At 40.4% G+C, this 21,593-nt stretch overlaps 1 protein-coding gene across 1 annotated transcript; it reads left to right on the forward strand.

Annotated features, from left to right (window-relative positions):
* Positions 1 to 5,410: 5,410 nt before the first annotated feature.
* Positions 5,411 to 20,773, forward strand: PTPDC1 (protein tyrosine phosphatase domain containing 1; the record flags this gene model as incomplete). The annotated part of the gene is made up of 9 exons (XM_084239385.1): positions 5,411 to 5,624; positions 6,089 to 6,260; positions 8,518 to 8,598; positions 8,825 to 8,943; positions 10,044 to 10,181; positions 12,688 to 13,943; positions 16,466 to 16,651; positions 18,869 to 18,979; positions 20,657 to 20,773. The coding sequence occupies 9 exons, from the start codon at positions 5,411 to 5,413 to the stop codon at positions 20,771 to 20,773; spliced, it is 2,394 nt and encodes a 797-aa protein (XP_084095511.1).
* Positions 20,774 to 21,593: the final 820 nt, after the last annotated feature.

Raw genomic sequence — 21,593 nt, forward strand, 5'->3', positions numbered from 1 at the left:
TACATTTTGCTATTCATGGCTGTGCCCAAACAATCTATGAGCCATGATTTTAGTTGCTGGCCCATAGAACTGTCAATAATATAGCTCTTAGTATTTTTTTTTTCTATTTTTTCTTTTTTACAAGTCCTTTTATGTGTTCTTTTAGGTATACCTATTTAGTTATCTTATCAATCCCCTCCACCATTCCTTGTAACACCTTGACTTTCTCCATCCCCACTCCCTCTTAATATCAGAAATTTCAGTTCAGTTATCAACATCTGGTAGTTTATAATTATTTTGCTTTATCAGTTCATCACTTTGTTTCCTTATATTACTGACATATGTGAAATCTTCCAAATATTTGTCTTTATCTTTCTGACTTCCTGATAGCATTTCATCTTTTCCTTCTAGCCGAATAGTATTCCATTGTATGTAGATAGTCCATCTTTTTTGCCCAATCCTTTATCAGTGGGCACTTAGCTTGCTTCCATAACCTAGCTATTGTAAATAATGCCTCAGTAAACATTGTGGAACATTTTTGTGTTGATGGTTTCATATTCTTCAAATAGATACCCAAAACTGTGATAATTGGGTCATATAGTATGCCCATTTTTAGTTTTTTAAGGCAGGTCTAAACCACCTTCCAAAAAGGCCACACCACCTCCCCGGTGGCGCAGCGGTTGAGCGCTGGGTTGCGAAGCTGCCCGTGGCCTCTGCGGCACCGGTTCGATCCCCGGCTGCTTCCCGGCCACCGGAGGAGGGTCCCACATGGTGCGCAGACCTCTCCTGCCGCCCGCTGCTCCCCTCAGCAGTGTACTTCGGTCCTTCTGCCTGCTCTGCTCCCTGCTCTGGCTCTGGTGAATTCTCTCACCCTCCCGGCTTCTGACTGTACCCAGTGCATGTATAAACCAAACAAACAAACAAATAGATAAATAAATAAGACATGCCTCTAGAAAATTAAAAAAAAAATAAAATAAAATAAAATTTAAAAAAAAAAAAAAGGCCACACCAGTTTACATTCCCACCAACAGTGTGTTGATATATTCCTCTTTCTCCATTTCTTCTCCAGCATCATAGGTCTTGTTAATGTATGCCAGTCTCACAGGTGAGAGATTTCTATCTCATTATGATTTTGACATGTATCTCCCTTATTAAAAATGATGAGCATTTTTCCATATATTTGTTGGCCATCTGTGTATCTTCTTTTGTAGTTGTCTTTTCAGATCTACTGCCCATTTTTTAATTAGGTTATTTGGGTTTTGTTGTTGTTGTTTAATATCATGAGTTTTTCATATACCTTGGATATTATTCCATTGTTGGTTATGTAGTTTGTGAATCTTCTCCCATTTATTAGTATGACTTTCTAATCTATTATTTTCCTTTGCTGTGTAAAGTTTTTTAATTTGAGTTAGTCCTTATTTCCAAAGACATCTCTATCATTAGCATCATGGAACATATCAGCAGTGCTTTCTTTTATGTATTTTATTGTTGTGGGTCTTCTGTCCCTAAGTTTTTAATCCATTTCAAATTTATTTTTGTGTATGGAGTTAGAGAGTAAATTAACTTGATTTTTTTTTATATGTAACCATCCAGTTTTCCCAGCACCATTTGTTAGAGAGACACTCCTTTTTCCATTATATGGTTGTAAATTCTTTGTCATAAATTAGGGTTGATATATGTGTGGATTCATTTCTGGGCTTTTGATTCTGTTCTTTTGACCTGTGTTGTCTATTTTTATTTCACTACCATAATGTTTTTAATTACTGTTGCTTTTGTTTTTCTACCATCAAGTATAATATTGACTGTAGGTTTGTGATGTGTGGTCTGTTTGATTTTGAGGTAAATTCTATTCTATTCCCATTTTGTTCAGAGTTTTTAATGTAATTGGTGCTCTATATATTATAAAATGTTTTCTCTTCATCTATTGATATTATTATATGTTTTTTATCCTGTATTTGATGAAGGGTATTACATTAATTGATTTGCATATGTTAAACCATCCTTGCATCCCTGGAATAAATCCCTTTTGGTATGATCTTTGTAATGTGTTGTTGAATTTGATTTACTGGAATTTTGTTGAGAATTTTCTCATTAGTATTTCTCAGAGGTTTTGCTCCATAGTTGTGTGTGTGTGTGTGTGTGTGTGTGTGTGTTGTCGTCTGGTTTTGGTATTAAAGCAGTGGTGAGCACTATAGAACATGTTAGAAAGTATTTCCTCCTCTTGGAATTTTTTGGAATAATTTGAGTAAAGTGAACATCAGTTCTTTAAAGTTTTGATAAAATTGACTTGTAAAGCCATCTGGTCCTGGTCTTTTATTTTGGGGGAGGGTTTTTTTTTTTAACTATTTTGTTTTCCATAATTGTGATCAATCTGTTCAATTTTCTGTTTCTTCCTGGTTCAGTCTTGATAAAAGGTATTCTAAAAATGTATCCATTTCTTAAAGATTATGGATTTGTTAGCATATAGTTAATCGTTCATAGTGATCTCTTGTGCCCCTTTGTATTTTAATTTGTTGTATTATATCTTTAGTTTGTCTTTTTATTTTTTGATACTTTTATGTTTTGTTCAGTTTTCATTTCTTGTTTTATGAGTTAATTAGGTTGATTTATGTTTGAAGGTCATAATGTGGCTTATATGTGATCATCTGTACTCGTGACCTGCTGAACAGATTTCAAACCTGTTTTAATGGTCCCCTCTCTGACTCTGGTGAATCCTCTCTCTCTCTCTCTTACACACACACACATACACACACACACACAGACACACAGACCCTCACCTCTGGCCTCCATTCCAATTCTTTTCTATACATAAATAAATCATTAAAAAAAAAAGATACACGATTTCTGAGATAAAGGAGATTGACACAAAACCTATCAGAAATGGCATGTTTTTATCCTTATGTAATGCTGTATTTTTCTCTGACCTCAAAAAAGATTATTGTGTTACCAAAAATATTCTCTTTCATCTTCTTCATTCAAATAACTAACAAAAGATATGAACATTGAAAACTTATTTTGTTCACCTGTTAAATCATTGATAATAGCCTAAATATTCCAACAACTAAGGAAAAATTAGATAAAGTATGATGCATAACTTGATGTGTCATAATCATTATGCATCCATTAAATGAAAATTATGAGTGACTAAAGCAAAATGGGAAAATATTGCTACACTGTTTAGAAAAAGCAGGAACTATGTATTTGCAACATGATTATTAATATGCAAAAAATACATGTGTATATGGCCAAAGTCAGGAAGGGAGGCCATCCTGGAGCATTCGCTGAAGGTATGCTTCCCTGTAGTAAAGCTCTTTGACATAAACAAAAGCTTATTTTAAAGAATGTACTTGGCTGTGAATTTGTCATTTTGTCAAGGAATATTTTGGAGCACAAGGTGGTAGAAGTGATGGTTCTGATGAGTGCAGGGGAGATGGAAACCTCTTCTGTTTGCTATTCCCACAAGAGGTAAGTGTTCTTAAGCACCAGACCTACCAGGGCCCATCAGCACCTTGGGCCAGAGCATGCCCAGGAGGAGGCTGTGATCGCCTTTCGAAATCACCCCTCTAAAGATCCCTATTCAGGGTCTCTGGCACTCAAATAACTTGGTCAACTCAGTTGTTACCTGTTTATGTTCATCCAAGGTTAAGATTTCACAGCAGACATTTCCTTGAGGTGATATATAAGCCATTTCTTCCTTTGCTCAGTGTCCTGCCCTTATCACATTTGTTTTTCACTTTCAGAACCATTGAGATTCAGTCACTTGAAGTCACTCATGTGAATATCCTTAGAGTTGCAGATAGCAGGCATCTCCCACTTGCTTTTGAGACTTGCAGTTCAAATGGAGCTGGCCTTCTGGGTTTTATGGTGTCTTCTCCTCATACTTTCTGCTCACACTGGCTCAAGGTCCCAATCTGATAACAGCAACACCCACCTGGCGGCCCCTCTCTGTCTTGTACCTATGCTTAGCACCATTCAGTCCCAGTGTTCCAGAAGACTCCTGGCCCCAGACTTCCAGCCCATCTCTGCAGGTGGTGTTAACCCTTTCTGACATTTTCTCAGAAACCTCAGTTCAGAAACTTCCCTGCTCCCAAAAGAGCCAACTTGTACCCTATAGTCCAAGTACTTCTGGCTTCTACCATCAGGTTCCAACTGGCCTGCTATGCCCCATTTTCTTTTTCTTCTTCTAAAAAGCTCTGTGGAAGCTATAGCTTCTGGATTAGTTACAATAAACAATACTTATTTTCCATCACTGTAGTTTCAAGACAATGCATGGTACTACACTCAGAGTAGGCATTTGGGCACAAGTGCATCTGATTGGGGTGATGGGGGGGTATACGTTTTAAAAGGAACTTGCTTAAAAGCATTTTTAATTGTTAGAACAAAGCAAAAATGAACCCAATCTATGGCAGTAGGTTGTTTTTGTCTGCACAGGATTGAAATATCATTTGGAGAGAAGAGGGCGGGAGAGAGACGGGGGTGGGGGGTACAGCCTGACATTAAGGAGGCGGACAATCGATGGTTGTTAGAGTTTCTATTTTCTGTATATCCTTTATTCTCAAGTTACAACCTCCCCCTCATCCAGTTCCTTAAAAAAATGTGATACTTGGGGAATTTTCTACTTAAACCTCTGCCAGAACATTATTGAAGCTTCTTTTTCTCCCAGAGTCAGCAATAAAAGGTACAGAATTGTGTCTTTGAGTTTTTGAGAGGCATGGCTACTATAACTGTCCCAAAAAAGCATAACTGAGAATTGGACTTTCACATTCTAAATATAAAAATATGAAAGGAAATGTCTTCTGATTAATACATCAGCCTTACAGATGTCTTTATTCTGTTCAAATATTTCATTAATATTTCCATTAAGAAAAAAAAGGATTTTTAGTTTTGAAACATTGAATGTTTTAAAGGTATCCAGCATATATTTCCCTTTGTTACAGTTAGCTTTTTAAAATCCTGTTACAGAGAAGAGTAGAAAGTAGACGTTTTTGTTTTCAAAATACTCAGAAAATAGACATGAAAGGAAAAACAGAAGTTAAACCTTTTAATGTGAGTGTTAAAAGCAGTGTTTGTATCAGAAAGCCACTTTTCTAAATTCCTTACAGCGTTTTAGATGGAATTCTTAGAGCAGTCAGATCTTTTAAATGTCTTTGAGAAGCAGAATAGAATAGTTGCAATAATCTATTTAAAATACATGTTATTTTCCCCATATTTGAACAGTCTGTCCAAAACAGTGTTCATTCACATAAGATTTTTGCCTGCACAAATCTGAGTGGGAATCAGTAGTTTCTTTGTTTGTCGCTATGGAAACAACTGAGCCTATCCTGAATGCTGTTAGATCAGCAGATGATGCTCAGATTCCATGTAACTTCATCGTGGAGGGAGCTGGCGCTGGCATCTCCTGCCTCCAGCTCTCCTTCTGGGATCGAGTGCCATGCAGGACCCGCCTCGGCGGCTCTCGGCCATGCCCTTCCTCAGCGCTTTCTTCCAGGGCCGCAGGCACTCCACCTCGGACCCGGTGCTGAGGCTGCAGCAGGGCCGGCGGAGCTCGGCCGCCCAGATGCTGTCCTCCTCCTCCCTCCAGGTGATGGTGGCTGTGTCTGCCGTCCGCTGCGCCGAGAGAAACCCAACTTGCCCTGAGAGAAAAAGTAAATTTCTTTTTCTTCTTAAAGATTGCCATACTTTTTAGTTTAAATTTAAAGAATTTTGTCAGTGTGTGTTTTTAAATTTGGACAATTCATTTTACACTGTACATTTTGCTGCCTGTTATGCTAAGTTTCGGTGGATCTGTAAAAGGGGGTTAAAGGATGGTTTTCTGGGTTTTCCTTGAAAATGTCGTTTTTGAACAAAATTCATTCGATTGTTAAGGACCTGCTTTTACATTTCCTCTCTTTTCATTACTAGTAGATGTGGAGATAATAGTATGTAAAAGTTTTTTCTGTATGAAGTTTGTGTATTTAAATGAAAAAGAAACGGTTTTATTCCTGACAAAAGGAAGGGGATTTAACACTGGCTTGTCATCTGCAATCCTGACATAATGGAAGCTGTTTCCCATATTACTATTCCATTTGGAGAGTGGAGTTTTGAATCTGCCCTTCTTTGTGTGTTCTAGGAAATTCAGAGCGTCCAGCACCAAAGTACACAAAAGTAGGAGAGCGTTTACGACATGTCATCCCTGGACACATGGCCTGCTCCATGGCATGTGGCGGCAGAGCCTGCAAGTATGAAAATCCAGCTCGCTGGAGTGAGCAGGAGCAAGCCATCAAGGGGGTCTACTCCTCCTGGTAAGTGATTCTGCCAGTGTCTGGAGCTGTCACTTCTGGTGAGTGGGAACAGGGAATGAAGTCCTGTGCTCCTGGGAGGCAGGGAGGCTGTAGACAGAGGATTAAGGGCTTGAAGTGAGAGGACCCACCTCCATCCCTGGCCCTGCAGCTTGACAAGCTGTGTGATCTTGATCTACTCATACAGGCTCTCTGTGCCTCAGTTTTTTCATCTGTCCAATGTGAAATAATAAACCAACCTCTTAGGGATTCTTTTTTCAATTAGGTGAAATGATGTATGTAAAGTATTTCAAAGAAATGGGAACTAGATAAATTTCAGAAATAATGAAAGCTAGAGATAATACAAGTGTTCGGCTACAAATTTGAGTTGTTAAATTTCATGCAGGTTAGCTTTAGTCTCATTTTAATTTTTTTACTGTATTCTATATGAAAGAACACAAATTTTCACACAATATACTTTAAATCTGCTGTAGTAGAAGTGGTTCAAGTTGTTGGTTCAGCAGACAATATATGGTGCTTATGTTGCTTATGGTCTGTAAGTATAATTCATTTTTTCTTGATCACACTGCTTTTTATTAATAATAAAATGCCAAGGATACCTTTTGATGTAGTGATAACTGAAAAGTTTTGATATTGAAGTCATATTTGAAACATTCTTAGAGGGATTCACTGTTCGGGGAACTCTAGGAGTAAACTTTAGTTGTAAATCATTTTATACAGCAAGAGTGCATTTATTTTTATTTTTTATTTTTTAAAGATTTATTTTTATTTATATAAGAACTGGGGTACAGGAGGGTGGGAGGATTCACCAGAGAAAGAGCAGGAAGCCGAACAGGCAAACAGACCGAAGACACTGCTGAGGGGAGCAGCGGGCGAGACAGGAGAGGTCTGCTGCACCATATGGATATCTCCCTGGCCAGCCAGGAATCAAACCCGTGCTGCAGAAGCTGCGGACAGCTTCACAGCTGCTGCGCTCAACCCACTGCACCACCAGGGAGGCCCAGCAAGAGCACATTTATAAATTCGATGCTTGTCGGCCAGCTTACTTAACTTGCAGCCAGTGCTTTATATGGGATTTGCTAGGTACTAGTGTTGTGTTGAAGCCTGGGGCTACTGTCACTGTTGTTCTCCAAGATCATATTCTAGGCTGTCACTATTTTTCATTTAGACGTTTATGAAAAAGCAAACATTGTACCTCAGCTGTTGTTAGGCTAGTAGATTTCTAATGGTGCAGCTTAGGGTCACATTAATATTTTTGATTTATTGTTGACTAAACTATCTGAGTCTTTTTCATGTTGCATCTCTCCTTATCCTACATACTTAAATTCAGGGGTACCTGTCAAATTTCAGGCATTGCCCTCAGGGAAGTGATCCTTTCTGAATCGTGCCCTTCTCTCTGAATTTCTCTGTTACTGCTCTCCGGTCCTGTGACCCACAACTTCCAACCGACTACCTGAGAAATTCCACCAGAGAAGCAGAGTTCAGAGGATAATGAGCATGATAACCATTCATTGGCCTCTCTCCATGAGTGCATTTAGTAAATGTCTGTTTGGCTGCAGGCCAGGCACTATGCTAGACACTTGCAAATTATCTCTCATCTTCACAAAACTCTTGTGAAATAGTCATTGTTCATGTTCCTTTTATTGATGAAGGAATTGAGACTTTGAGAGGCTAAGTCATTTATGGCCTAGCTAGAAAGTAGAAAAACTAGCATTTGAAACCAGATCTCATTGACTCTGAAGCCCATATTTTCCTAAATTACAATATCTTGACATTTATTCATAACCACATGGGAGGATTTATGCTAAGGATTTGACGTCCACATTGTGTTGAATTCTAACATGACCCTATGATGCATGCATTCGTCTCTCCCCACTTAACTCTTTAGATAACTGAGCCGCCGACAGTTCAGTACTAAGAAGCCTCCCAGCAACCCTCCTCACTTAAATGCTCTTTAACTATCTAGACCTTTGCTGCCAGCTCCATCATGTCCTCTAGAATCTCAGGGGAGTCCTTAAAAACTCTTTGCCAGGGTTCACAAATACTTTATGTTCTAGAATTTTTTTCCAGGGGTCTAAGAATCTAGAATTTCTTTGAACCCTAATCATGATGAGGAATTGAAGCCAATTTGTTTAAGAAGATTCTTCTTTTACAGAGTTGTTGAAATCATAGAAAACATAAAAGCTTGATATCTTCCTCTCTGTCTTTAGAGTTGGAATGTTCTAGGATTTGTGCATCCCATTCCTCCTCCCATCTGTAGGGTCACTGATAACATCCTGGCCATGGCTCGCCCATCCACGGAGCTCCTGGAGAAGTACTGCATCATCGAGCAGTTCCAGAGGTCAGTGCCACAACTCTCGCATGCTTAAAAGCCAACTTGTGTTTTCTCTGACATTGCTTTGCCTTCAATTGAAAAAGTGCTTTTATTTTGACAATAGGCAGTAAAGAGTTTATTTCAAATAATAAATTAAGATTTGAGAGTAAATAATAATGTTTATTAATACCAAAAACCGTTAATTCCTTTAAACACCAACCCTTAATATGACTAATTTTCTTTTTCCTTTAAGCCTTGGCATAAGAACAGTAATTAACCTGCAGCGCCCCGGTGAGCATGCCAGCTGTGGGAACCCATTGGAACAAGAAAGTGGCTTCACATACCTTCCTGAAGCTTTCATGGAGGCTGGCAGTAAGTCCTCCATGAGTGATGACATACAGCACTCCTCAGTTTTGTCTGCTCAGGTCTTAGGTAAAACAAAGGGGATAGAAATAAGCATTGCACAGTAGTAGAGTTCCTAAAAATGACGATGAGCCAGCTTTGACTTTAGATATTGCTGCTGAAAGAATATAAGCGGAATCTTGGACAGAAGCCTTGTGGAAATACTGATAATATTTGATTAGTGTCTGTATTAATTAACATTAACAGCACAGCAGACTGTTGTCTCGTTCAGTGCCTAGTGGAGTCATGTAAGTAGTTTCTGCTTCTCACGAGAGGCCACAGGGCATTGAGAGTGCTGGCTTGTCCCCATCACACAGCGCAACAGTGGCCACAGACTTTGGGGCACAGGTATCACTCATGCTATACTTGCTGCCCAGCTCTGCCTCAGAGGGATGCAGGGACACACATGGTCACGGCAACTATGGGATGGAAACGACTGAGCACACCTCATTGACACCAGGCCGGAAAGGAGAAACCTGTGCCATTTAGAACTTATTTTTAAGACACTTGCTCCTGAGAAAGAAAACTTAAAACAAATAACCATCCTGTCTTTTATTATAATTGTTTCCAAGCAGAATGGTCATTCTAGTATGTGCACAAAAGGAACTTTTCTTAAAATAACAATCAATTCTTTAAAAAACAAAAGAAGTAATGGCTTGTATCTTGTTCCCCGCCCCCAACCCATCCCACTAGGTAGAAAATCTTTTTGTACTTTCTTGTCTTGTGTCATTTATCAGCCATTTAGACACACTTTCATGCTTAGACAAGTCTCTCTTATTTCCTCTACAGCTGAGGAATTTGGCCATACAACATGGACTTTAATTTGAAATCCTGCTTTTCCATAATTCTTTCTGGCTGAATTTCAGCAGGAAATGTCTTAAGTAATATAGACTATGCTTTGTAACAAACTTACTGGGATTGGAAAAGATCTGTTATTTTAGGCCTGTGCATCCTATGAGATCTATGTGCCTTACAGCTTATACTTTTTATTAATTCACTTTCTTCATATGTCTTTGCAAGTATTTTTCCTGAATGTTGATTTTTTTTTCCTATTCTCTTTTAATACCCAGTTTATTTCTACAATTTTGGATGGAAGGATTATGGTGTGGCGTCCCTTACCACCATCTTAGATATGGTGAAGGTGATGACATTTGCCTTACAAGAAGGAAAAGTAGCTATCCATTGTCATGCAGGGCTCGGTCGAACAGGTAAATTCTAGGAGGTGGCTTTAATAGTCCTGTAGCATATTTGAGTATTTAAGGAATAAGACTAATTCTAGAGGAAAATTATTTTTTAGAATCTTATCAATGTTGGAATCAAATGGAAGAAGTAAATAAAAGATACTTGTGTATCATAAACAGATAGTCTCAATGACCTTGTTTGTGAGAATAGTTTTGAATGACTCAGGACTGAAAACTCATAGTTAGTAAACAGATGAGTTGGACCTCCCTGGTAGTACAGGGGGTTAAGTCTCTGCACTATGAAGCTATTGGCAGCCACTGCAGCACGAGTTCAATCCTGGCCCAGGGAGCTAACCCACATGGCTCATCAGACCTCTTCTGTCTTGCCCTCTTCTCCACTCAGCAGTGTATTTCAGTCGATCTTCCTCTTCTGCTCCCCCTCTGTCTCTGGTGAATCCTCTCACCATTCCCCACCTCTGGCCTACACCCCAGCTCTTGTATGCATAAATAAATAAATAAATAAATCTTTAAAAAAAAAAAAAACAGATGGGTTTCCACAGCCAGCTAAATGATGACTCTGATTTCCTCCTTTAAGGGAAAAAATCAGCACCTTATTTTAATGCATGATGTCTTTTTTTTAAAGATTTATTTATTTATGCATACAAGAGCTGGGGTGTAGGCCAGAGGTGGAGGGGGGTGGTGAGAGGATTCACGAGCGACAGAGTGGGGAGCAGAACAAGCAGATTTACTGAAATACACTGCTGAGGGAAGCAGTAGGTGAGACAGGAGAGGTCTACTGCGCTATGTGGGTTAGCATCCTGACTGGGGATCGAACTTGTGCTGTTGTGGCTGCGATAGCCTCATAGTGCTGAGACTTAACCCCTTGTGCCACCAGGGAGGCCCTTAATGCAGGATGTCTTTCAAAAGCATTATTTTTCTTAACCAAAAATAGCATCATTGTAATGATTGTAATCATCTTATACCTGCTATCTTTTTAAGTCTTTAGCAACAGTGGAAATTTTGAAGACAGTTAAGTAATTTGCTACATTGAGTAAGTAACAGGACCAAAATTTAAATTCACATCGCTGAAGGTTTTGGTTGTGAAGAAGAGTCTGTATGCCTAGAGTTATATATAAAAGTCAACTATTTGACTTAAAAATACAGCACAAGCTCAGTAGTGTTGGTATTGAGGTAAAAATAAAGACCATAGAGTTGGAATCGCAGTTGTATCTAGCTCAAAGCCACACCTGCACTTGACTCTGTTCACAGTGTGCTGTGTGTCTCCCACAAGACCTCCCACTTCCTCTCCATGATCTTCAGGCAGGAACTCAGTTCTGCCCAATATCTTCAGCATGAAGTTTGAGCCAAATCTTGTTCTCCTTGGGGATTCCTCATGATAGCTCTACATATATTTCATACTTACTCAAAGACCTATCACATCCTAGTGAAAAAGATAAGTTGGACCATGCCTGCTACCTACTAGGGAACATGCAGTTCTCAGAATCTCTTATTTCACATGTAATAAGAGTCACAAACTTGGTGAATCACACACATGACTAGATTTGCCTTTTAGTAGTTTGATATTAACTTATATTAAAATTGTTACCTTTTCACTTGTTATTCATTTTAATTTGATATTATTTACTAAGAGTACATAATATTTTCACTAATAAAGGTAATTTCCTAAATATTAAGGGCTTAAAGAAACAGTTGTATTATGATCTGGGAAAACTCACATATAAGTCTGGAAGAAGAAAAAGAAAAATGGATTGTGAATGTAAATAATCTCCCACAACAGCGCCCCCCAATGTCCAAATAGAGAAAATGCCAAGTAGGAATGTGCCAATAGTTATTAGCAAAGGTGGCAAGGTGGTAAGTTATAAGCACATCCCCCCTTACTCCTCATTTACTCATCATTCCCCCTCACTGCACACTTACTTGTCCCCCCTCACTTCACACTTATCCCTTCACTTCACACTTACTCATCCCTTCACTTCATACCTGATCATCATCCCCCTCACTTCATACTTTCTCATCCCCCTAACTTCACACTTACTCATCCCCCTCACTTAAGTTACTCATCCCTTCACAATTACCCCACACCCTTGCTCTACAGTTATTCATTATCCCACCATACAGTCCATCTACTCATCATCCCCCTCACTTCACACTTGTCCATTGTCATCCTAACTCCTCACTCCACTTCACTCCATCTTCCTCTTCACTCCAACTTACTCAGCAGCCCCCTCACTCCACACTTACTTAGTTACACCATGACAGTTACTGTGCTAAACCCAGGTACAGAGGCAGCTGAAAGTTCTCAGTGAAGGAGAGGGCTGCCATATAGACAAGTAAATGGATAGACACCCATCCCAAAAAGTTACCAAGTCAGAATTACCTAACAGTCAATACAGCCTTCCTGTATTGATAGGATTTCCTAGCACTTATTCATATTGTAAATCATGATGTGTAATAAATAAAAATATATAATCTTTTCTCTTCCCAATCTTCTTCACTGTTTACTGTTTTTTAGGTGTTTTAATAGCATGTTACTTAGTTTTTGCAACAAGAATGACTGCTGACCAAGCAATTGTGTTTGTTCGGACGAAGCGACCCAACTCCATACAAACTAGAGGACAGCTTCTGTGCATAAGGGAATTTACTCAATTTCTGATTCCTCTTCGCAATATTTTCTCATGTTGTGATCCCAAAGCACATGCTGTCACCTTAGCACAATATCTCATTCGCCAGCGGCATCTACTGCATGGTTATGAGGCACGACTTCTGAAATATGTGCCTAAAATTATCCACCTTGTTTGCAAATTGCTATTGGACTTGGCTGAGAACAGACCCCCAGTAAAGGAAGAAGTGGCAGAAGTTCCCGGCCTCTCTGCTGAAATTGAAAAGACAGTTTCTGAAATGGTGACGAGGCAGCTGGATAAGGAACTGCTGAGGCATAACAGTGACGCATCTGATGCTTGCACCCCCTCTGTGGTGGCAACAGATTTTGAGACTCAGGATATGATTCTTTCCAGCGAGCAAGAGTTTGACCCCCTCTGGAAGAGGCGGAATGTTGAGTGCCTTCAACCCCTGACTTGCCTAAAAAGACGACTCAGCTACAGTGACTCAGACTTAAAGAGGGCTGAGTGGCTTCTGGAACAAGGGGGCACTCCATGGACGGTACCCACCCAGCCCTTGCTTTGCCATAACTCTGGGCAGCAGAAGCCCCTAAGCCCCGGTTACACCCTACAGTCTCCACAGGTAGATTTAAGTAAGGAGGTGTTGGTCCGCAATACATTTTATTTCTGGAATCAGGGGAAATTTGGAGACCTGGAAGGACTCAAAGATGATGGATCACCAATTTTCTACAGGAAGAATATTCTAAAGGAATTCCAGCGGAGTAGAACCTTCTCTTCAGGTCTTTCAGGTTCATACTATCCTGAGGAACCAGTTATAACCAACCTTGCAAATATCCAGAAGAAACCAAACCATTCTCACCAGCAAGTACACCCCTCTCAGCATGAGACTCATGGGGAGGGCCCAGGCTCCATTGCAGACGACAGTGAGACTCACCACAGCCCTGTGGACTGCAGCTCCAGTCCCAAAGCACAGTTCTCGGTCGCACCTGAAACCCAGGACAGCAAAGATCTGTCTGAAGTTGTTACTCACACTGCCTTGCAGTCTGAATTGAGTGTGGAAGCAAGGAGAATCCTAGCAGCCAAAGCCCTGGCAAATTTAAATGAGTTTACAGAAAAGGAGGAAGTGAAAAGGAAGGTAGAAATGTGGCAGGTATTTCTATTTCGTTTGATTTTATGTGTGTTGAAAATATTTGTATTGGAGCAGAAACATAGTACATCTTCCCAAATTCATTTATTGTAGGAATTTGAAGACCTTTGTGTAATACTTCACTCTGACACTTCAGGTTGCTCAACTATGATACAAGCCTGCTGTTGTAGAAATGATAGACCCGACTGTTGTCTTGGTCTGTTTCAATCTCTTTGTGAAAGAAAGCGCTTAGCACTCAGCAGGCTGTGGGCCCAGAGGTGTTTGTGTTGATTGATACTTGCAGCTTCCTACTTTCTTTCAGGGTTGTGGCATCGGCTAATGGACAGATGGATGGGCCACATCATACAGCTTTAGGAACTAACCTCAAGTATCTCCAAATCAAAGCTTGGGGGTGAACCACACTCTGAAAATCACTGACCTCGAGACAGAAATGAAATCAGAAAAAATTCTTTACCAAAGCTCAACATAAGTGTTGAGTGAGGTCAGGAGGGTACATGGTGATGCAGTCTGCTCAGCTCCCCTCCAGTGCCTCCCCATCCCTGAATAAGGCAGCTGTTGGGGTCAAGAAAGCAAATGGGAACAGCCACAGTGCACCTTTGTTCTGTGCTTTACCTGAGATTGGGTCTTTGGAGTCCCATTTCTTGGCTTTTATGTAAATTAGGATGTGAAAATTTAATTATCCCCTTTTTGTGTCGTACTTTCCACGAGAGTCTTAAATTAACTGGACTCTTTGCCTAGGTGGTAAGCTGGTCTACAGAAAAGATAGACCTTAGAAACCTCGGGCTGATGTGGGGGGCACTGGTTCAGTGAAATCTTTGTTAGCCCATAATTACCAGAAATTATTGGGTTGTCAGAAAAGTAAGACGTTTGAAAAACATAGGAAAAATACATCATGACTTTTCTTACAACCCAATATTTCCACCGCTGCTCTTCTTATTCTACCATAATTAAGCAAGATGTGAACACTTTTGGAAGGGGAGTGGGGTACAAAAGTATCTTAGAGGTGGAGCCTTGTACCAGTTACAGCTCCCTGTTGGGTAGAAAGCCTTCAGAATTATGTTTCGCTTCACACAGTTAAATGTATTGCTTTCTTCCAGCATGAACTGTTTACTTTATTTTCTACTCCAAACTGAAAGGCACATTCTTTGTTTGATCCTCACAATTCTTAGGTGTCACAATGGGGACCCTTAATTAGGTCACAGAGGTTAAATGACCTGCTCAGTCACAAAGGCTAAATGTAGCAGAGCCTGAAACAGCTCATGTGTTTAATGTTTCCCGTCATCCCTGATGTGTCTTTCTTAACCTCACTGGAAGATTTCAGAAAACATAAGATGTAATGGTTATTTTATAAGAGGGTCTCAGTCATGCCATTTCTTCCCACTTGTCTCCTCATTGGCTATATAAGGTTGAATAGAAAGCTCTTCAGCTATAAACATGATCTGTGGGGTACGAAAGACTAAGCAACTAAAAGTGTTGGCTTGTTTATGTGATCATAAAGAGAAATCCAGCACCAAACAACCCTGTGGCTGGCAGGAAACATTGGAGACCAGGGTCGAGCAGGGCTAAGTAGGATGCCTCTTTTGCCCCATTCTCACCCTGGGTCACGGCCACACTATTTATTCTATCTTGCCTGAGTACATGTGTCTGTGCAGGAGCCTCCCTGCTGGGTTGCTGGAAGTCCGAGATAAGTCATGTGTTACAGTTGGTCTGTAGTGTGGAGGTTCCGTCAGTATTGGGTCTGTGGTGAATGTAAGGCAGTGATTATTATGCTTCCTACTGTTGCAAGCACATGTCACTTTCTAAGACTTAAATCTGAACCTTATTCAGAAATTAAAATTCTAATCTCACTTTCCCCTGCTCTGTGAGGTGAAGTTTTTAAATCTCCTGCTTATCTCCAGGCATTTTCGAGTATTGGCGGAACTACTTCATCATTTCCACTCTGTTGTTGCAGGATGTGGGACTTACTATTTGTTAAATTCTGCGTAGGATTCTAAAAAGGAATTTGAAAGAAATGTACATGCCACATTTACTGACTTTTAAGTACCTGGGGTGAGGGGCATACGCTGAAGTTTCAGGCAAAAGCTTTTCCTTATCCCAGGTTAATTTGCAAATTTCTTATTTACACTTTTTCCTCTACCATTCTGTTTCATTGCTGTATTTCTGTTTTGCTCTCCAAGAGCCCCAAAAGGAGGGCTCCCTCTGCTGGAAATGTTACTGTGGTCCGTGGTTAACCAGGAGATACAGAGCCCTCTTTTCAGTCAGCCCCACTCTGCAAGAACTAGTTTCATTGAGAAGCGCAGTATTTTAGCCCAGTGGACCACCTGGAGGTGGAGGTGCTGAGAGGGTTTCCAGAGCCTAAGACTCACTCTCCTAGACAGCCTGCCCATCTAGTAGTGCCAGCTCCTCCCGGTCCTCCCGCCCTTCCCCGCGCCCCTCCCCTGCCCTCTCCCCTTTTCTCTCTGCTCCCCTCTTCCTTTCCTCCCCTGACCTTTTTCTCTCTCTCTCCCTCCCTTCCTTCCTTTCAGAGAGAACTAAATTCCCGAGACGGAGCTTGGGAAAGAATATGTGGCGAAAGGAACCCTTTCATCCTGTGCAGTTTGATGTGGTCTTGGGTGGAGCAGCTGAAGGAGCCCGTCATAACCAAAGAGGATGTGGACATGTTGGTTGACAGACGCGCAGATGCCGCAGAAGCGCTGTTTTTATTAGAGAAGGTAAAGTAACTGTCAGACTAGTTGGTCAGGTTAATAAGGCCCACATGTAAGTCTCACACCCCAAAAACACCCCTTCTAAAACAGGAATTTCTACATCGGCCCATATCCGGGTCTCATTTGAATTTTTCCAAGGTAGATGAAGAAATGCACACTCAGTACAAACATTTAGAAGATACAAAAATAAAAAGGGAAAATATAACCATAATCCCAGGAGAGCCACTTTAAACCTTTGCAGCTCTTTCCTTTCAGTCTTATCAAGGCACATGATGACTGAGTTAAATACCACTTCATTTGCTACTTTATGCTTCATTTTTTGCTCAAAATTATAACATAGTTTATAATTGGCACATAGAGGCTGCATTTTCCATGTGTAGTGTTTTTCATAAATATGGTAAGTAGTACTCTAACGGTATGTCGTAACCATTTTTTCACTTTTAAGTATTTGTTTCTACTTATTTACTGTTAGCATATAATGTGAAAAACTATGCACTCATTTCTCAGAAGGTGTTGTCTGTCACATGTAGACATTGATGTACATAATCTGTACATGTATAAAATATAGAAGAGTATAGAAGGAAGATTAAAAAAAACAAGTGGTGGTGACTGCCTTTGTGAACAGCACTAGGAAACATGGACCAGAAAGGAAAGAAACTAACTTTTCTTTGGAAATCCTTGTACGAGTCAAAATTTTTAACTATAGATATTAAATTTTTATTTAAGAATACTTTATTGTTTTAGGAAACACTATTATCTCATAATCAGCCTTGAGTTACCTGCTGTGCTACTTCTCACTGACTCCAAATCTCCTTTCACTCCACACACAGGCGCACAGACAATCGCACCCAGAATTGTGTGGATGCTCATCTTTAAAGACACAGAGGCTCCGGCCCCTTATCTCCTCTTGTTGGGGTGTGTTCTCAGCAGTTTAGTTAGGGAGCTGAAGTGGGAGGAGATAAGGAAGGCAGTTCACTTTAGTTGGATGACTGACCGTGGGCCAGGCCCTTGCTAGGTGGTCATGCCCGTGTTCACCCTTGTCCAGTTCCGTGGCCCTGTGAGGGAGAGACCTGTCTTTCAGAAGGGGAAGACCAAACAGCTTTCCAGGACACACAGCATATGTCAGAGCAGGTTTCAGACTCAGCTAGCTCTGTCACAAAGCTCCTGCATTTCCTCTCACATCAGGCCAACATTCCATTATAATCCCTCCGCCCTCCTGTGTAGGCTTTTACATTATTTTGGGCTTTTACTTTTCTAGGCATCTCTCTAATCGACAAACCCTTGTAGTTGCGTCTGTATTTTAGATTATGCACTTAGAGCATATTTCAAGAGTGGAGTGAGTGGCTCTCAGGTGCAAGGTGTGTTGGATGCCTATCACTCAAATGGCAGAGTTTCTCCTTGGCTTCTCTAAGGTGAGCAGCCTCCAGAAGCCATGTTAGGGCCATATCCTTTAGGGTTCTCCCCCTTTAGGAGTACAGGTGTACTCCTAAAGGGCTGGCTGACTGTCTCACCTCTCTTCAGGGCAGGGCATGCGGGTGCTGATTGGTGGGTGTGCACATGGTTGTATCTGGAAACAATGAGAGTGAATCATCTCTTCCTTTCACTGCAAGGAAAACATTCCATTTATAATCCACTTACCTTTGGATTCACTTTTACTTGTAATAACTAACCAACTTAGGTTTTAACTCCTGAAAGCTCTTCACATTATATTAATACAATAGTAAACATTGATAGAGCCCTTACTGGATAGTTTGGTATTTGAGATTGTGAGTACTTAGTCACAAAGCAGTGCCTAGTTCTGTGGTTGCGTTTTTGTTTTGTTTTGTTTTGTTTTTAAGTTGGTTGTGTAGTTTGAGTGGATGAAGGGGGTTCTATTATTTTTTATTGAAGTAACAGTGGTGTACAACACTGCACCATCTGGAAGCTTAGATCATACCCCTTCAGATGCACACCCCCACTCCACATCCACCACCATAACCATAACCCCAGGAGAGCCACTTTAAACCTTTGCATCCTCTGCCATGGTCTACTGTCTGCCATGGTCTACCTGATAGCCTCAATTCTATAGTTGGACATCCTGGGTTTGTTTTGACTTAGTTTTTCTGTTTTGTTTCTCTGTATTCCATCGTCACTTGTTTGACTTTCTCCTCCTGACTTATTTCATTTAGCATAATCACCTATGGTTATACCCAACTTGTTTGATTTTGATTTCTGCAAAAACAGGGCCAGCACCAGACTATTCTTTGCGTGTTGCATTGCATAGTAAGCCTGCAGAGCCTCCCCCAGGACGTGGAGGAAGCCGTCCTGGCCCACACCATCAAAGCTTTCACCAAGGTGAGTGTGCTCCTCCCTCACGCCTGAGACAAAAGTCTCTGTAGATCAGAATCCAGAGGTCAGCAGCCCTGGAACATAAAATTTCCAGCACATTTCCCCTTAATGGAAATGTGTTTGACAGTTCTTGAAAGTAGTAGCAGACTGCTTGGCAAAAAAAGATCAGTTTCCTAACTAGTATTAGAAAAAGCTGCACTGTGGGTTTTGAAGGAGAACAGTGTAACAAAGAGCTTTTGTGTGGAGAGAAACAATTGAGTGTTGAGAATGTATTTTTAAATCATGTGCCTAGCAGAAGTCAGAGAATCTTTTCTTGTTGAGCCAGTTTTACCTAGGGTCTGAACAAGTAACCATCTGTTGAGAATTCAGCATCCACCTGTTAAGAATTCAACATTCAAGCTTGACAATTCAATGCCGTGTCCTGGTTGGCAAATCCTAACCAAAGAGATTTTTTTTTTTTTTTAAGTTTCCTTTCAGTGCACATTCCTTTAGCTTGCAGCAATCTTTCCTGGCTGAGGAAAGAAGCCAGGTTTCTGCCAAGAGAAAAGGTTCCCTCATTCCTCCAGCTAATGTGTTGGTGTCTCTCACATATGACATGAGAACCTCATTGAACAAAGAATCCAGCTTTTCAGTGCCAGCATGTGTAAACCGCTAATGATAATAGCAGTTATTATTTGTACGCATTCACCAGTCTCTACCCTCTACTCTTTCCAAAGTAAGTAGTGATTTTTGCAGCCTATTAGATACTTCTCAATACTTTCCAGAGTCATTGTCTCAACCCCTAGTCACATGAGTTTCTACATCTATATTTAAGTTATCATAGACCAAGAGGCTACCTTCTTATGTGGGGAGAGGGGCAAGGGGCCTCCCTGGTGGCACATGGGGTTAGGACACAACCTATGAAGCTATCAGCAGCCACTGCAGCATGAGTTTGATCCCCTGCCAGGGAGGAGACCCACATGGCACAGCAGACCTCTTCTGGCTTGCCTGCTGCTCCCCTCAGTAGTGTATTTCAGCCAGTCTGCCCATTCTGCTCCCCACTCTGTCTCTGGTGAATCCTCTCACCCTCCACACCCCTGGCCTGTACCTCAGTTCTTGTATAAATAAATAAGTCTTAAAAAAAAAAAAAGTTTTTGCAAGTAGACTGCATACTATAATGGTTGGGATAAAATTAAATTTCTTAATTTAACTGAAAAAAATCCTTAGTATTGGTCTTTCTGAAGTGGTAGGCATCCTTTACAACACCTGTTGGCCTTTTAAGGGAAGATACTAATGAACAGTTAAATATACCAGTTGTTCCAAATCTTTCCAAGTGTTAGGAGACGGTTTTTGCATCTCTCCCCTGTGCACAGCCCTGTGAGCACACAGGGCTGCATATGCATGTCACACTCACTTGATCTAGGCACTAAATTAATTTTGGATTTTTTCTTATTCATAAGTTTGGTGTTGACATGATTGGCAGTTCTAATATAGTCGCTCAGTTAAAATGACTATGTAAATTGTATTGTGTACTTTTAAAATTATATATATTTAATATAATAATAGTCTTAATTATTAGTCTTAATTAGCCTTAAGACTAATAATAGTCTTATTTTTTTTCCACCTGTTTTTCTCCCTTGTACAATAGAGACTCGTTAAAGTTTACATTACGGTGTCCTGAATATAAATTTTCTTTGTTGCCAGGTTAATTTTGATTCTGAGAATGGACCAATAGTTTACAACACCCTGAAGAAAATATTTAAAAACACACTGGAAAAAAAGAGAAAAATGACAAAAGATGGCCCTACACCTGTCATTTAGTGAAGCTGACTTCTGGTGATTATTTCAGGTCTGAAGGTCACTGGCAGTGTGGTCTGCTCTGTCTCCTGGCACTTTATCTCAGAGGCTCTTGGCTTGTGTTAAGAATGCTTGTTCCTGTTTGGAGCAATTATTTATTTTCAATAATATTCTTGAGCTACATTTTTGTATTGAAAATTGCCATAAAGTTGGTGCCACTTTTATTTATTTAACGGAATTAATATTATTGTATTAATATTTCAAGCGTGTGGTATTTACATACTTAATCTTTTTGACGTTGTGGGGAAGTTGTCACTCTTCTTTCCAAAACAGTTTTTTTGTCGACAGAACTCTTCCTAGAGTTTTTACCAAATAGAAATTTTAGGAATGAAACATCACTGCATATCCAACTCCTGATACATGACCTAAGGAAGTCACCAAGTGTCTTAAACTGCTTTATATTTGTTACTGAGAAGGTTATGATAGATTTTTAAAGGAATCTTGAATTTTTTTGTTTTTTTCTTTTTTATATAAATGAGGCAAAAAGTCTCAAAGTGTATTATTTTTCAAAATGATTTTGTTTTACATTGAAGGGTCCATTGTGAGATGGTTGGGTTTTTGTTGTAGAGGGTAGCTTGTCCTTTGTCAGGCTTCCAGAAGAGTTTGGTGGACAGGAGCGTTCTCAGCAGGTCAGGCCTTACCCCACTCCCCTGGGTGCGCTGAGCCACATTACATCTTTACAGAGGACTTGGGACCAGCATTGACTCTGCAGGGCGCAGTTAGGGAACAGGACACCACAGGAAGGAACCAGCTCTGTCGGGCTCTGTGTGGCCCTGCTGTCCTG

The sequence above is a fragment of the Talpa europaea genome (genome assembly GCF_964194135.1).
Source record: "Talpa europaea genome assembly, chromosome: 7".
NCBI classification, from domain to species: Eukaryota; Metazoa; Chordata; class Mammalia; order Eulipotyphla; family Talpidae; genus Talpa; species Talpa europaea.